The sequence below is a fragment of the Gymnodraco acuticeps genome, unplaced genomic scaffold (genome assembly GCF_902827175.1).
Source record: "Gymnodraco acuticeps unplaced genomic scaffold, fGymAcu1.1, whole genome shotgun sequence".
In the NCBI taxonomy this organism is placed as follows: Eukaryota; Metazoa; Chordata; class Actinopteri; order Perciformes; family Bathydraconidae; genus Gymnodraco; species Gymnodraco acuticeps.
In genome coordinates, this window is record NW_022990743.1 from 1,018,369 (window position 1) to 1,036,658 (window position 18,290).

General features: G+C 44.8%; 1 protein-coding gene across 1 annotated transcript in view; it reads right to left on the bottom strand.

Moving 5' to 3' along the window:
- Positions 1 to 18,290, bottom strand: part of sugt1 (SGT1 homolog, MIS12 kinetochore complex assembly cochaperone) — a 35,485-nt gene that overhangs the window by 11,945 nt on the left and 5,250 nt on the right. Inside the window, 4 exon segments of the mRNA XM_034232081.1 lie at positions 13,584 to 13,691; positions 16,362 to 16,458; positions 16,654 to 16,676; positions 16,864 to 16,889. Of these exon segments, the coding sequence (XP_034087972.1) occupies positions 13,584 to 13,691; positions 16,362 to 16,458; positions 16,654 to 16,676; positions 16,864 to 16,889 (254 nt within the window).

An 18,290-nucleotide genomic window follows, 5' to 3' on the forward strand; every position in this document is an offset into this window, starting at 1 on the left:
GTGACGTCACTGGGCCCAGAAAGACTTTTCCCCATTGACTAACATTGGGAAAGAGACGTCTGTAAATCAGCGGATACTTTTAAAAAAAACGAATTAAACTACCCAGTATGAACTATTTTATAGACCTTATTATAATCATTCAGTCCTTAAAGTTGTAAAATGCACTAAAAGCCGAATCTAGATTTATGGCTGTGGCTGCGAGGGAGTGCGGTCGTCTTTCAACCAGAAGGTTGTGGGTTCGATCCCAGCCCATGTAGTCAACATGTCGATGTATCCTTGGGCAAGATACTTAACCCTGAGTTGCTCCCGATGGCATGGCCATAGGTCCTAGAGTAAGATACACTGCTCTGTATGAATGGGTGTGAATGGGTGAATGACATGTAGTATGTAAAGCGCTTTGAGGGGTCTTAAAGACTGGATAAAGCGCTATATAAGTACAGTCCATTTACCATTTACTGTCTCCATTCATTCTACTGAGCCGAGAGTGGGAGCTCGGGGGGGCGGGGCTTAAGGGGTGCATGCTCTGTGAGCGCACATACGGGTTCTTCTGCTCTGACAGCCAGGCATGATGGGTAATCTCCAGAGGTGGGACCAAGTCATTGTTTTGCAAGTCCGAGTCAAGTCTCAAGTCTTTGCGCTCAAGTCCGAGTCAAGTCTCAAGTCAGGATGGGCAAGTTCAAGTCAAGTCAAGTCCTAAACTTTGACAAAACAAGTCTTAAACAAGTCATTATGTGCTTTTCACCAAATGTAATGACATCGATCAACAGAACAATACTTAATAATCAAACTGCTCTTTATTAGTCTCATTAATACCGTAATAATCAATTTTCTCTCTGCTGGTAAAGTAACATGTTTTTTCTATTTTAAGAGGCTACCGTGACGGTTTGATTTAGAAGGAGTTTAATGTATAAGATCCCTGATGTTGAGGTAACCAGAATGTTTATTTCCACTGTGTACAACCTGTTATAAGGGACCCACAATCTATCTTTATGCAAGGGATAATGTGCAGCCAGGCAGTCTTTATGGGGAAAAGAACACCTGAATCTAGATCCCTCTGCAGGTGGTACTTTAAGTATATTTTTATGCTAATACTTTTGTACTTTTACTTGTAACATTTTGAATGCAGGACTTTTTATTGTAACCGATTCCTACACTCTGATACTTTTACTCAAGTACAAGATCTGAACTTCTCCCACCTCTGACAATAAATCCTGAGTGGTTACCAAAAAAAAAAACCCTGCTCTGAAGGTTATTTTCATTTTACAAATCCTGCACTCAGCTTTGCTTTCTCCAATATCATTCAAATGCAGCCAGATGCTGCTTCTTTTTTCGGTTTTCGCTCATTTCTTGACTTTTTCCGACGCGCTTGCATTTCAATCCGGCTCCCCGTCGCTCTGTAGCTGGCCTGTACCACTACACCTGCTGTCTTTGGAGCGTCTGCCCCCCACCCTTCTTTCACATAATGGTATGATCCTAGTGTGCCAAACAACATTAATCTGCTTCCACATCTGTGCTTCCTGGCTTTTAAGGGACATGGCAGGCCAGGCGCCGTGTGTGTGTCTCTGTGTGCGCTTCTGTGTGTGTGACAGGCGAAAAGATGGCTCGTAAAGGGATGTGACAGCAGAGCCACATACAGGGGCCACCATCCACAGGACCCCAGGGCCCCGACTATACAATCTTGCACTACATACGCAGACACAAATGTGGACACACACATGCTATTTACAGAGGGTCAGTGGGGCCCCGCATCGTTTGTCACATGTGTTTGGAGCCGTCACCCCCCTGACCCCCCTCCTTCCCCCCTGCCACGACTCCTCACCCAGCATCTTCTCCCTTCCTATTTTTTTTCTCCAGATCCCCGCTGATTTCAAAACAAACTCGGCGAGAAAGACACGAGGCAAACATTTCATAAATATAAACATTCTTAGACGTTTGACAGGCGTGCAAATTAAAGAGACGCCACTTTAGCTATTTGCCAAAATAGAGAGATGAGTTTGGAGCGAGTGTGGATCCGAAAATGTGCGCGAAGTGTGTTTGAGCATGCGTCGGCCGTGTGTGCGTCAGCCGTCTGTTCTGATCAAACACGCTGGTGTGTAATTGGCTCCCCGTTGTCGCGGTGACCCCTGCGGTTGGAATGTCTGTCGTGGTGGAGGACAGGAGGAGGTCGCTCTGACGATAATGTGCTACGGACGACACAGGCGTGAGCACGCACACACACACACACACACACACACACACACACACACACACACACACACACACACTGCAAATACTTTGTGTAAATGACACAAGTGTGTTGAAAGATTACTGTTCAGCTTGTTTTTCAACTGGGTGTGTGTGTGTGCGCGCTTGTACACGCACGGCCGGCTTAGCCTCCCCCTGCTAAGTTGTCTTTAAAGACAGCGAGGAGATGAAGCGTAAACATTGTGGAGCGAAGAGTGCAGGGCAGCCTATTACAGAGGCCGGCATTGGTTGGGAATCAACAGCTCCGAGGGCAATGCATATTTTTCTTTCCCCCCAAAACGCTCATTAGGGATGCATGCCAATCTGGAGAAAGTTGATTTGCTGATGCTGTTGTTCATTTCAATGTTGGTTTTTTCCCCCAGTGGCTCCCTGGCTTCAGGAAAATGAAACAGCTCTGAAATATTTAAATGAGACAGAAGTTAAAAGCTGCTCAGTTTGTCGGGGTCTCTGACATTGTGGGAACACATCTCTATGGGGATGTAAAAGGTGCCGTTTTGCTATCTTGAACATTTGAGTGCTGCTATGGGGGCTTATGAGCTTGGTTGGGTGGTTGTGTGTGTGTGTGTGTGTGTGTGTGTGTGTGTGTGTGTGTGTGTGTGTGTGTGTGTGTGTGTGTGTGTGTGTGTGTATGTGTGTATGTGTGTATATATATAAGGGCCATGTGTACCAGAGGAGCCCAGTGGACCAGGGAACAGTCAGGGCTTTGTGGGAGAGGAGGAGGAGGGTTTGAACACTCTCTCGTTATCCTAGAGGTAGAGATGTGTGCGTGTGTGTGCAAGACAGAGAGAAAGTCAGAAATAAGGTGTGTGTGTCAGGCGCCTGTGAGGGATGGACAAAACTAAGATAAATGAGGAAGAAAAAAGCAAAAAAAAGCGACAGCAGAGAGTGATGAGAGAGTGTGAGACCGTCTTCAGCTGTGGTCTCTCTAAGACTGAGCCCTTGTTTAAGCTGCAACCCACGTGCACCTCTGGTATGCAGTATCTGCTGTTGCCATGGAAAAGTGTGAAAGTGAGTGAGTGCTTTTTTTGTTGAGAGGGGGTAGTTTCTGTGCAGGTCAGTCTGCACAGTGTAGCTGGTGGATATAATGCACACAATATAGATGTCAAGTTATGTAACGCTGCTAATCAAATTTTTGCTACCGTGGCACCATACAGGGGATATTTTCAGCACCTGTGTGATAATGTGCTGCCCTTTCCATTCCCCTGTGGCCTTCTGTAAAATAAACTAGAATAAATATTAGCATTGCTTTTAGAGGCTCTATGTCTTGGCTTGTTCATGAAAGTTAATACCATGGCATATATAAAGATAGAAATATGTTTTTTCAGGATTTCTTCTTCACAAAAGTATCCTAACCTCTTAAAACCGCTATCCTTAAAGGGGCCTTATTATGCCTTTTTGTGTTTTATGGGTTTTTATGCATGTCATTGGTCTGAAAAGGCTAAAATCCCAAAGTTTCCTCCAGAGGGAGATTCTCTCCCACACACTTATCCATACACTTTATTTACTTGTAACATAATGACATCACAATGTAACAGCCGCACCTTTGTTTGCTAGTGGTCAAGCACATTGTAGTTGATAGGCTAAGGGGCGGGACATCTCTACATTACATTACATTAAATTTAGCTGACGCTTTTATCCAAAGCGACTTACAATAAGTGCGTTCGACCAACAAAATACAAACTTGAAGAAAACAGAATCATATAAGTACATCAGGTTTCATAGAGCAAAAACATTTCAAGTGCTACTCAACTGGCTTTAGATAAGCCAGTCCTTTATTAGTATATAAGTGCTTTGTTAGTAATTATATCGCTCGAAGTGGAGTCGAAGGAGATGAGTTTTCAGTCTGCGCCGGAAGGTGTGTAAGCTTTCTGCTGTCAATGGGGAGCTCATTCCACCATTTTGGAGCCAGGATAGCAAACCCACGTGTTTTTGCTGATGGGAACTTGGGTCCCCCCCGCAGTGAGGGTGCAGCGAGCTGTTTGGCTGATGCAGAGCGGAGTGCACGTGCTGGGGTGTACGGTTTAACCATGTCCTGGATGTAGGAAAGGCCAGATCCATTCGCAGCATGGTACGCAAGTACCATTGTCTTGAAGTGGATTCTAGCAGTTACTAATTAATTAAGTTACGGCATGGTGTGGGAGAATTTAGGAAGGTTGAAGACCAGATGAGCAGCTGCATTCTGGATGAGCTGCAGAGGTCGGATGGCACATGCAGGTAGACCAGCCAGGAGGGAGTTGCAGTAGTCTAGGCGTGAGATGACAAGAGTCTAGACCAGAACCTGCGTCGCTTTCTGGGTCAGCTGGGGACGTATCCTCCTGATGTTGTAAAGTGTGTAACTGCAGCAACGGGTTGTAGCAGCTATGTTTGCAGTGAAGGACAGGTTGTTATCTAGGATCACACCCAGATTCCTTGCAGTCTGAGTCGGGGAAACAACAGAGGTGCCGATGTTGATTGTTAGGTCAAAAGTGGGACAATCTTTTCCCGGAAGGAAAAGCAGTTCAGTCTTGTCAAGGTTGAGCTTGAGGTGGTGAGCAGACATCCACTGAGAGATGTCAGCTAGACAAGCAGAGATGCGTGCGACGACCTGGGTCTCTGAGCGGGGAAAGGACAGAATTAATTGGGTGTCGTCAGCGTAGCAGTGGTATGAAAAACCATGCGGGCTAATGACAGATCCGAGCGAGTTTGTGTACAAGGAGAAGAGGAGGGGACCAAGAACAGAGCCCTGAGGGACCCCTGTAGTTAATTGACAAGGCTCTAAGCAGTTGACCAATCACAACAGAACCAGCCAGCTAACAAACTCTTTTCTTTCGCTTCACAGCTCTCATAGTGTCGTGTTTAGCCACAGCATGCAGGTGTTTTCAGCGTGAAAGCTCTATAGAACCCACAGTACACTACCTGCTAAGAACCACACTACACAACTAGCCACTAGCTGAATAACACAGTGGAGCATTCAGCAGCTAAAGAGACAGATATTTCCCTCAGCAGAGGGAGGATACCAAAAAAATAGCAAAAAGTGAGAGAATATAGGAATTTTATTCAGTCTGTGATATGTCAATATGTTTTCACAACTTATTATAGCTTCCCCAAGTGGTTGAAGTGGTTCAGTAGGCCAGTTTAGTTTCTTTAAGGTTTTTGAAGTCTTTTAAAATAACTTCAGGCTTTACTATTCCGTTTCTTGACATTTACAAAATGCATTTATCTCACTATCAACTGTATCAATGTCATCCTCACTCTGCTATACTCGTGTACGTGTCTTATGTACGTTTTGTGTGTCTCATTGCATTTCATGTTTCATAAAGGTCACCTGTCTCCCTACATTAATTCTATATTATAATCTTATGAGTAACACTTATTTTTCCTCATGTGGAGTTTCACATAGGTCAAGGCAAACTTTGTGAAGTCAAGAAGAACACGAAATTAACATTTATTTTTTCTAGGCTGCAGAACCTGGAGGGCAGCCCCAGGATCAGTCCAGGACCTGAAGGTGTTATAAGATCCTGCCTAAATAAATAAGGACCTAAATATATGCAGTTGAAGCGAAAAATTAAAAGAAAACTGCTGCGACAATGGCAGCAACGTCTTTAAACACCAATTATGACGATATCATGATAAACTGCAGACAAAATATGACCAGACTACCAACATCTCGTATTATTATCTGTACTGTACGCCTCAGCCAAGTCTGTCTCAATTGCTACTATCAAGCATAACATGTGCAGATCTTCTATGGTTCAGATAGTTGATTGCGCAAAACGGGGGGTTACGTATTGTAACCCTAGTTATATAAGCACAGGCGGAGCCCTCTACTGGACTCTATGGGTACTACTCTCTATCATGCTATGCGGGCATTCACCTACTGAGTTGCATAAACGTAGCCGGCCAATTGGGTGCGCCTACCTGAATGAGCGTGCAGGCCCAAAGTATATAAGGTGGCTACGCCTCCCGACTGTCATCCTACACCCTCTTCAGCGAGCGGCATAGGAAAGACAGGGCCTCCAGGTAGAGGGCTCAGCCTGTGCTTATATAACTAGGGTTACAATACGTAACCCCCCGTTATATATCACACAGGCTCCGCCCTCTACTGGACTCTATGGGTACAGTGGGTGGAGCCCCGATGTATAAACGCCATGTCGTCCAACAACATCGACCCATCACACTGCCCCTGACCGGCCTTTGGTTAACAGCCACCGCAACTCCACTTTCTCCCATCCGGTTGTGACCGTGGAGAAGTCGGGGCCGCAGCTTGGATAAGGCACACTCACACACACTTACCTCGTGTGGAGTGTGCATGGAAACAATTGTGCGGAAGACTCTGTATGGAGCTTACTGCGCATCATGTTCCTCGGGTCCCTAAGGAGCATGGGAAAAACCTAAGTGCACTCTATCCCGGGGGGGGGGGGGGTGGTCAGCCAACTACTGACCCACAGCCCCCCTCCCTCTCACCAGTCATGTGTTGCCCCGCCAAGCACAGGCGACGAGGAGCCAGACATGTCCAAGAGATAACACTTTATGAAGGGGCCTGGGGTCGACAAAGACGCCGCTGTGCATATATCCTCCACACTCACACTGTTGAATAATGCTGTTGACATAGCCCGCGTATAGTGTGCACGGACCCCAGTGGGGAGGGCTCTCCCCGCCATCCATAGGCATGTGTAATGCACTTGCAGAGCCATCCTGTCAGGCGCCTCTTGGAGAGAGCTTTTCCAGCCACACCATCCCCAAAGCACACAAACAGCTGTTCAGTGCGCCTAATGGCAGCCGTGCGCTCTACATAACATGCCAGCGTACGCACCGGGCAGAGGAGGTGCAATTTAGCCTCCCTGGCCCCAATATGGGGTGGAAGATTAAAGCCACCTAACTGAATAGCCCTTGACCTAAACAAACTCCTTAGGCTCTTGGGAGAAAAGGAGGGGTTCGGTCTGAGTGTCGCCCCGCTATGGTCACCCCAGATCAAAAAGCAACTTGGGTGCACCGACAAAGCAGTCAGCTCGGACACTCTCTTGGCCGAAGTCAAGGCAAGTAGCAACGCTGTCTTCCATGACAGTGCTTTCAGGGAGGAGAGCTCCAGAGGCTCAAATGGTGCTGTGACCAGAGCCTCAAGTGGGAGCAACTGCGGGGAGGAGGCGTGCACTACTGGGCGCTGCCTCCTGACCCCTTGCAAAAACCGCGACATAAGCGGCTGACCTGCCGTCAGATCTCTCATGGCAGGACGAAATGGCTGCTGCATACACCTTAATTGTGGAATGAGCCAGCCCCCTGTCCACCAGTATCTGTAAGTAGGACGTAAACGATGGAGGCTCTAGACTCCTTTCTTCACACCATCGCTGGAATCCCGCTCTTGCTGCCTGGATAGTCTGAATAACTTTGTCAGATAGCCCCACCTGTACTCAGTCTGTCCCTCTCAGGGGCCAAGCCTGGAGAGGTTGGCCCAGAGTGGGTAACGCCCCTATTGCACTTGCTTCCTGAGAGAGCGCCCCCCAGACCTGAGGAACCGTCCAGGGCTGGCCCACCATCATCTGTGTCACCTCCGTGTACCACGGCGCCAAGCGGCGACCTGTGGCCACTAGGATGACTGACAGACGTTCCTGTCTCACCCTCTTCAGGAGGGGGGGAATGAGATGCAGCGGTGGAAAGGCGTAAAGCAGCTTTCTTGGCCATGGCTCGTGTGCAAATGCGTCCACCCCCCCCTAACACTGCGTTAGGGGACATGCAATCAGCTGTGGAGCCGCAGCTAAGAAGCTGTGGTATTCTCTGGTGGCCCACTCCGCCGCCAAACCCTCCATAAAAGGAAGTTTGGCCCATGGGGGGCTGACACAGAAAGGGCCGATTTTCCACTGAGGTCCTTGAACGCACCGCGGCACGCTCTTGTGGGAGCGCGCGCTCCGCCATAATGCAGTTTCCACCCAGAGGGAAAAATGCATTAATCGGAGTTGTTATGCTAGGTGCGTCTCCTAACAACAACACGCCAGTCATAATGCCCCTGCACTCGCATAGCGCTTTGATAGCACTTCCTGCGGTTTATCACACTCACATGCGCGCGCCCGCTGGTTGCCTCCTTTACTGGAGTTACAACTGGGGCGGCGAGTGGGGAATCTGTACAGACAACATTATGGTGAAGTGTGTAATTGTGGAGAGGAATTACTCTTAGACTGGGATAAATGCAATCATCTTTATTAAAAGGCATTTTTCAGCACTGAAACATCATAGAGCGTCCTGGGTGGAGAAAGCCATCTCCGCCGGGACACCTCCCACCGTCCGTCATCTCAGGGAGGACGGTGCACCCCATCCCGAAGCCCTCTGCTGACGCGGAGCCGGGACGGAGGCCCGTCGGAATGGCCCAGCCTGACCCCGCGGGTGCTGGAATTGAACCCGCCCCGCAGAACCAGCCCGAGGGAGCAGGAGAGGGAGCGGGAGCTGTGGGTGCTCTGTACCTGCGCCTCTCTCTCTCCTTCTTACCATCGCTCGCGCTCACCCCGCTGAGGAAGAGCCAGCTGAGCTCTTTCTTCCTCCAAACGGTTGAAGCGCTGCGTGACCGAGGTGATCGATCCGAGGAGCCCTTCCGTGGATACGGGGGCTCCAAGGAGATCATCACGGTCCTTCTTGGAGAGAGGCGTGAGTCCCAACCACACGTGGCATGATCCCACTGTGGCCCAGAGTCCTGCATCGGGTCGGGTACCCGCCGGGTGACCCGCAAAAAAGGTGATTAACGGGTGGTATTTTTTTTACTGCTTTTTTCCGGGTTCGGTTCTGGGTAAAACAAAGATGATGCGGGTTGGGTCGCGGGTGTTGCATAATTAATATATTAAATTCCTCAGACTTCTCCCCCGCGCATAATCATAACCTCTGCAGCTTATCAATCTGTTGCTGAGCGCGCCACATTCTAAATGGCTGAGGTGAAGCTCTCTAGCGGAGAATACAGCATTTTCAATAACACTTCCTCAAGACCGAAATCCAACGTCTGGGAGGCTTTTGGTGTCATCCTAGATGGAGAAAATAACCAACATCCCACGCTTTTTGAGACAAATATACAACTGCGTGTGTTAATAATTGCACGTTTTCACTGCTCATATATATGCGGGTTCGGATCGGGTTGCGGATCTTGTCGGGTTGCGGAACTAATTGGCAATATGTGCGGGTAGCGGGGGGGTTCGGTATTGCACATCGCGGGTGCGGGGCGGGTCTTGAAAATCAGACCCGTGCAGGACCCTGCTGTGGCCACAGCGTGGTCGGGCCCCAAACACTTGAAGCACAAGCGGTGGGGATCAGCGCGCACAATTAAGCCAGGGCATGTAGGGCAAGGCCGAGGTTCAAGGAGTGGTGAGTCCATATTCTTTTCCTATTTCTTTAGCTACGTTTAGCTTCAGTTGTTGCTGCTCGCTGAAGAGAAAAAGGATGACAGTCGGGAGGCGTAGCCGCCTTATACTATGGGCCTGCACGAGCATTCAGGTAGGCTCGCCCCGATTGGCCGGCTACGTTTATGCAACTCAGTAGGTAAATGCCGGCATAGCATGATAGAGAGTAGTATCCATAGAGTCCAGTAGAGGGCGGAGCCTGTGTGATATATAGCGTTGCAGTTTCTCCCTTATCCGTTTGGATATGTATTAATGTGAGTACTGTCAGGGGCAGGAGGATGAATTATTATCATTCAACATGTCTTTGTCAGCAGATAATGATGAGACGATATCTTATTTGAAACAAATCTATAAACTGCCAAAATTATTGATTTGTAACGAGGCTAGATTGAACAAAATAATTAATATATTAGTATAACTGTATTTCTACCAACAAGTCAAGTTAAAGGTCATATCACTATCTGTTCAAGATGTCATCACATCTATGTTTTATCCTATTAGACATTTGTGTGAAATTGTATCAATTATTGATGAATTCTTGAGTTGTGGCCAGACTATGTGTCTTTTTGTAAATAAAAATACTAAAATGTCTACAGCTTTGAGCGACAAATATATGTCAAAACTAGTTGGTTTTCTTTGACAAGATAAGATTTAAATGCCCAGACTTTAAGTAAAATGTACAAAAACAGGATAAGGTTGACTAAATATGAAACAACAAAAAAGGATATTTTATACAGGTTTAAGACTAAGACTAAATTATAAAGCAGCTGAGGAAATGAACAGTAATGTAAAACGTGTGTAAGATATTACCTTTATTATGCTTTTACTAACTATAATTTCCAATCTAATGAGTTTTTCTTGAATTGCTATGTTTTGGAAGAGGCTTTGTCCAAAAAAACTGTGGAAAGTTAATCCATCACCATCAGAGATTTAGTTCTTAGCAATACACAGAGTCCTAATGAAGAAGGCAGAGCTTTCCAGTATTGGCAAGAGCAGCATGATCAATGCCTCTAAAGACGAATCCCTGCTCCTTAACGATTACAAAAACAATCAAAACAACTCACACAAAAACCTGCCTCTTGATCCTCGGGCTAAAACCTGACAGTGGTCTAAACCCTGAATCAGCACACTTTGCCCGTATACACTCATTAGCCCACATCATCTATAATACACACTAATTAGTGTATAGTAAGGAGTGCCCTTCCTACTCATTAGGCCCATAATCACGTTAAAGAGTGCTGAAGAACTGTAAGAGAGTACGACTATAATAAATGTGTTTGAATCTCCTGTTAGCCGCTCAGATGAACTGCGCTAACGTCTTTGTATACAGCGAGAGTGGATTTCCTCATTTCCATTCTACAGTAAGCTTTACTAGCATTAAGGAATTATAGGTAGTGGCAGCCTACTTTACGCTGCCTTAAATTATTGAAGAGATTAAGGAGTTAATCTCAGAGTGGTAACCCGAGTAATGATCAGCGAGCTACTTAAATTCGCATTGGCCCTGCCTTTTTTACGATTATGTGACATTTTGAGTAATTACCGTTGGTAACGAAGACACAAAAATGATCAATGATGAGCTATTAAGACAATGATATCCCAGATACACAGAGATATAATATTACAGACATTTGACACTCTCTGGCAAAACTGCAGTTCAGAGATTCGAAGCATGGTCAGAAAAGTACCAGCGTTTCTCCAGTGTGTGACATTACTGCATCATATTTTCTTTATAGGGATGTAAAAACAGTTCCCTGACATATTTAATAGTCTGCTCCTTTATTGTTGAGACGCCAAGGCTATATGCGGTGTTCCTCGCTGTGATTCTGCGTAAAATCTAATAACTCGTCTTTCAAAAACTAAGTTGGAGTGCGTCGATGACCTAAAAATGTTGTTTATTTCCTGTTTGTTGATGTTCTCTAGTTCAGAAAGTGGTAAACAGTTCTATATTCCACTACAGCTGGGCTGCAAATATCTTTAAACCTCCATCTCATACAATATATATAAGATCTGTATAATGACCCATTTGTTAAATTCCCTGGTTATTTTATGACTCCACACAGAGTAAGTTCAATATTTACACACTTGCCCCTCATCTTGAATGCACCACTGTAAACACAGCCACGTCATCTGCCAACCGTCTTTAGTTATTGGGTGTTGGTCACTGTTACCCCAGAAAATACAAGCAGTTATTAATCCTGTGTGCTTGACTTCAGAGTACACACTTCATAAAGCTTTGATGTTCCTTTTAGTGACCGTTTTTCACCTGCCGTCTGTCTGCAGACTTGTCAAAGCATTAATTCATGGTTTTTACTAACCGGTATCAGTATGTTGTTACTTCAATTACAATTAAATCACGGTCAAATATGTTCATTTTGTTGTAGTTGTAGCCCCCTTGCCAGCGATTCTCTCTCTAGTTTAGCATACTCAGCCCGACTCAGCCTGGTTGTTGGCCCGGAAAGAACCTCGATTTTATGGGGCCAGAAAAACTATGAAATAGTACCCGCTAGCCGGTACTACGCTAAGTGGAAACGCAACCGAAAACGGGCACTGCACGCTTAAAGCGAGCTCCGCGCTGTAGTGGAAATGCGCACCCACATGCAGTATTTTTGTTTTTATAATGCTGTTGTAAATACTCCTGTTGTCTGCTGTGTTCAGACTTAAGTCATGTTTGTGATGCCACATTCAGTGTCCTTTTTTTAACAGAAGACCGTTGCTAGAAGCTAGAAGTATTAGTTTTTTGTTTTTGAGGATGGAACAATTTCACACACAGATATAGGGAGGCTAGACCTATACAGTTGATTTATTATGGTTCATTTCATGTCAAGACGAAGAAGAAGATGGCTGAACTGTTCTGTGTCAATCCTGTGGAGATGGAGGTTATAAATCTCCAAACTCATGTTCAGCTTAAGTCTCAGCAAAACTCACAACATTTCTGGAACCTTGTAGACCCAGAAAACTATAAGAACATCACCAAGCAGCACTGATAATGTCTGCTTTATTTGGCTCTACAGACCTTTGTGAAGCAGCTTTTTCTGACATGAATGTCATGAAATCTAAATACAGAACAAGACTGACTGATGAACATTTAAATGACTCTATTAGAGTGAACCTAAGTGGGTACACTCCAGCACACACTCTATGGTGGACTCCATGCAGTGCCAGTCATCTCACTAATTGTGAGATGTGTGTCACTCTTTTTGAGTGAATGCCACTTATTTTACACATGTGCAATAAGATGCTTGTGAGGTGGTGATCAAGGACATTTATCTGAATCTTCAGTGATGTATTTACTATGTGGGCCATAATAATATGTGAGAAATTGTCGTTTTCTGGGACCTTGATGGGAAGTTAAGATTTTTGATAAGCTTTGGGTATTGCAATTTCACACGTGTACTAAAGTAGCTTAATTCAACCGATGAGTGCTATGTGTTTTTCAAAGTAGCTCTCAGATGAAGAAAGTTTGGAGACCCCTGGTTTAACACAACTGGTGATTGTTCCTGCTGTTTTAGCATGTCATCTTTCAAGGCCACATTTATTATACATGTGTCAAAAACCAGTACAAATTAACACAAATGTATGCCAGAATTAGGGCTGCTCGATTAAGGCAAAATCATAATCTCGATTATTTGGGTCAATAATTGATATCACGATTTTTAAAAACGATTATCCATTTACTTTGAAAACATCAATTTATTGGAGAAAAAAAATGTGAACAGTATGTTTTTAACAGTTGATTACCCTGAACTTTAAGTATAATTCAACTGAAAACCCAAAAAATAAAAATAATAAAAATAATCGTTTTATTTCGATTACGTTGTTTTCGTAATCGATGCAAGCCATAATCGTAATTGCGATACAAATACGATTAATTGAGCAGCCCTAGCCAGAATGCAAAATATCAACATTATCTTTCTAGAAATGGCACTTCCTGTTGATTTAGAACGTTTCCACAACACACTGACTAGACTAGCTGAATGAGTGTGGTACCTTGGTGGTGAGGATCTTGAAGTTGCTCTGTTGAGGGATGATGGAGTGGAGGAGGTGGAGGTCCAGGTTGTAGTTCTCCCCTGATGCCAGCTTCATCGTGGCAGAGAGCTGAAGAGAACACAGACACCAGGGATTAGACACCACGCCTCATTGGCAATTAGTAAAACAACATATTGTAGAAATCATTGGTTCTTTTACAGGGCTCGACAGTAACGGTTGCCAGGTTGCCATTAGCAACCATTCAAAAAATGTCAACCACTTCTTGGCCTTTGGTTTCCATCAGTGGCAACCAGTTTTTAACATAAAGAACTAGCAAAATAGCAAAATGTGCACCCCAAAATAGATAAATGTTAATTATTTGTTGTATTAAGAGTGATATTTAATTATTGTTGTGACCTGATACTTAAGTTGGACGTGCATTGGTGTGATTACGGAGCCAGAAAGCGATGCACGCTTACTCGCGTGCGCAGTGCGACGTGTGTTTGTTTGACAAAAAACGGAGAAGCAAATTAAGTTGTTTGACTGTGCGGTAAAAAGTTCGGCCAACCCGTTAACATCTCAAACGAATGTTCATAGTGATTCAACTGATAAAGCGCAAGATGAACCCGAACGAAAAGCAAAGAGGAAATGTGTAAAGTCTTGGCAGGCGAAACATTCTGCTCCATTGTCCATTCACTTCCGGTAAAGGTTCCTTCAAAATAAGAGTCCCGATCTTATTACTACCAAAATAAAAGTGCAAAACGAAACTTTACCATAGGAACATATTGGCATAAAAATATAATCACTTCTAAATAAATAAATATAGTTAGACATATTAAAGGTAATTTACAGCATTAATAATTAATATCTAATTCTTAACTGCAATAGTTTTCATTTATTTAACATTATAAATGTATTAGTCTGGCCAATCCAAGACTGCACTACTGGTGTTCTGTATACCAGCAATTGAGGGTGGACAAGTTTACTACCACTTAAGTTTCAAATAATTGTGTTAAGTACTTATTGTAAAGCATTTGAACATTCTTTTGTGTCACATGTTCATTATTAAGTTGATGTATGACTGTATGGTATCTTAATTATTTAAAATATAAGGTGACTAAAAATGGCAACCGTATTTCGGTTTTGGCAACCAAAAGCTGATGCCTGGTTGCCAGCCTGGCAACCACTTTTAAAAGTTAGCGTTGAGCCCTGTTTTATCAGCATTTTTTAAAGATGCTGCTTCATTTATTATTAAGCTGCAGCAACAAACTATAGCCGATCGAGGCAAGCAACCCCTTTCTCCAGTGAGCTAAAATGAGTTTTTCTGAAGGGAGTCTGGTGGCTTTGGCCTGAGCATAGATGGATATTAGGGCTTCATTTCCTCGTGGTGGGAAGAGATGTCTGACAGCAAGGTAAAGGCTAAAAAATCACTTGCAATTAAACTGATATTGAGTTTTGAGGTGGTCATTGTTTAAAGTAGCTAAAATATGTTTTTCCCTACTGCAGCACTTCAATGCTTTGCTTCCTTTACTGTAGGTAATATATTGACTACATATAAGAACAACAACACCACTTCCAAACATCTTATCCATCCCCTTAACTGCAGTCATAAGAAAACACACAAAAGAAAAAGAAAGAAAAGGAGTGTGTGTGTGTGGGGGTAGCGCTTGTTAGGGGGGTGCAGGTGTCAGCTTGTGAGAATAATGATCTGATGTGGCTGCTTTGTCGGCCAGGAGTATCGTCGCCCTGTCCCCTGCAGCCCCAGAGTGACCAGAGATGAGTTGGGGGGGTCAGACAGCTCCTAACAGCCTGTCACTCACTGGGGCTGGGTGGGTGGCTTGTTGGTTTAGAGGGACAAGGACTCGGCTGTGGCCCAAATCCTCAAACTCCCACACACACACACACACACACACACACACACACTTGTCATTTGGCAAACGCTGCCCTCATATATAAAAAATCCCTGCCCACTTGAGAATAACTGCTATTGTCTCAATCTGGGTTTTTTATGTCGCAGAGGAACATTCCGTTTTCTAACACCTTCAGTTAAAGTAGAAGACTTTCTGATTTGGGACTACATTTATGTAAGAAGTAGTTTGTCGGGGATGAAAGCTTAGAAAGTTAGCTAAAGTAGCTTTTGGGCAATTGCACAAAACTATCAAAGGCGTAATATTCATTTGCAGTTGAATTCCTGTGCCGTCTGTAGGTATACAGCTTCTGCATGCTCAGTCACCCGGGAGCAGAGCCGGAACCACCGCCTTTCATCTTTAATTTCTTTTGTATATACTGACCTAGTAAAGAATATATGAACTTATCTGTACTTCACACCACGGAGGGAGCTTGTGAAGTGACTGTCGGATTCTCGGCGAGTTAACTATTTTGTTTGAAACGGGGGTAAACTCAGTTTGTTATTCTATTAGGAAAGACAAAGGCGCTCCCTGGGGTGCCCTGCAGTTACCCCTCAGAGAGAGAGGGGAAGAAGAGAAGGGAAAAAGAGAAAATGCAAAAGAAGGGAGGGGGTCCCCGGAGGGCTCTGCAGCTGATCCTAGATCAGTTATGCCGTCTATCTCCAGACAATTAGGAGGTTGGAGAAGCTGGGGATGGTAAATTGTTCTTAGATCTGTACTTTGGAGGCAATGTTAACAAGGCACCACTGGAGGCATAGTTGGGTCCATGGGGAGTGTGTGTTATTGTGTGCATGTGTGTGAGACCCATCTAATGGGCCCCCCTGAGGAAAGCTAACCCATCTCTGCTGCAGACAAATAGAGAGAACACTCTCTGCTCTAAGTGTGTTTATACCTCTCTCTCCATGTAGTTGACACACACACCATCCTTGGGTACATTTTTTGCCATGACTGTGACGATGACTTGAGACTCTGTTTGGTACCAGTCATGTCTGCAAGAAAAACACACAACAAAATAAAACAGATAAGCAAGTGTGAAGACCTTTTGTTTTTCCACCACTACTGCTATGAATATATAAACTCCATAAAGAACTTCAAAGAAAAAAAGCAGACCATCTTGACACTCTACGCCTTGGTTAATCATAACAAAAAACAAAGATGCCTAGTATTTCAATTTCTGCACTTACTTCACAGGTGGAGCTGCTGGCGTCTGCTCCGCCCCCCCCAGAAAGGATGACAATTGGATGTGGCGAAAAGACAGAAGGATGAAACAAAAAAGGGACAAAATTAGAGAAAAACATAACAAAAGAGGTTTAGTAAGGCTCCCTTCTTTGAGCATAAACAAGTCTGATGCTGAGAGCAACACTGCCCCCTAGTGGCCGTGCAGAGACACTCACCATGTCATCGCCGCTGCTGATCTGCTCTGGAAATACAGAAAAAAAAAGGTTTTTGTTGTGAGTGGCAGGTGGGAACATTTAATACAGCCCCTAAAGCTGCCGAATCTAATTGCAGTCTCTTTAACTATGATGATGGCAAAATGGCAAGAACATAAGTTTTAACACATTTGTCAACAGATAGCAGATTCTGCTATCTGTTGACAGATACCCCCACCCCCACATACACTCTCTCCTCCACCAGGTTGTTTACTGGTCCATCCACGCCCATTAAAAGCCCTGTGAGCCCGAGCAGGCCTGATCACCGTTTAGCAGCATGCTATCATACATTATTCACTGACTTCATTACAGAGAGGGAGCGATGACGGGAGGAGTGTTAGTGTAGTCTTAATGAGGTCGCGTTTGAAAGGAGGAGAGGAGGGGGCTGTTTTGAGAGAACGACTGCATTTCTGAGGTTGTTTTTTTTTAAACATGCAGGGAGCCACATGTGACGGAATAACCAGGTGTAGTAAACATGCTGTCACCGGAAGAAACTACTGCTGCTGGTGTGAGCAAGTGCAAGTAGGGTACTTTAAAGTTTTAAGGCGGGTAGAGGGTGATGTGCACCCTGGTGATTTTCCTGTGTGTGGATGCCGTCTGTGAAGGAGTGGGGTCTCATCGGGAGGCGTTCAAACATCAGTAACGTTAACTCTGATGAATCACACCGCTCCTGGGAGTGCGTGTGCAGGCGGGTGTGAAGCGCGTTTGTCAAAACTCGTGCTCTTGTTTACTCGAGATGATCCAGAGGGCCCCGGCATCGCCTGCAAACAGAAACACACCACCGCAGACGTGGCATGCATCTTTTATTGGACCGAGCCGCTCGGCCTAAACACACTCGCACTGTGGATCTGGTGGATGTGCGCGAGCTCATTTGCTTGATCAGACGGGCTGATGAGCTCCCTGACTGGGCCATTTAGCGCAGTGTTTGATGATAGGGAGTAAACAGCATATTGAAGCTGGAGTGCAACTGGTAATGGGTTTGGAAGTCTGAAACTATTTGAATAGAGCCTTAGGCAATATTGTCGACCAATATTTATGACTTTTAGACATTTGAAATCAACTTTAAGAAGACTGTTTATCACTGATGTTGTGATGTCTTTATTACTATTGACGCACATTATTTATTTCTCTGATAATCAGAGATGCCAAAAAGTGGCAGGGCCAACAAATGTGTGTGTAGTGCTTGTGTGACACACTGTTTATTTAATAAATAACAACTTTATAGCATATTTCTTCTCTGCTATGCTCGCCAACAGCTAATCTGCTCTGAGGGCATTTACCCGTTGCCACTCTCTCTTTCACTTCGATACACATTATGCTAATAAACGATGTGATGGGTAAACATGTGGATGGGACTTCAACTTGTCCACTTCCACACACCATAAAAGGCG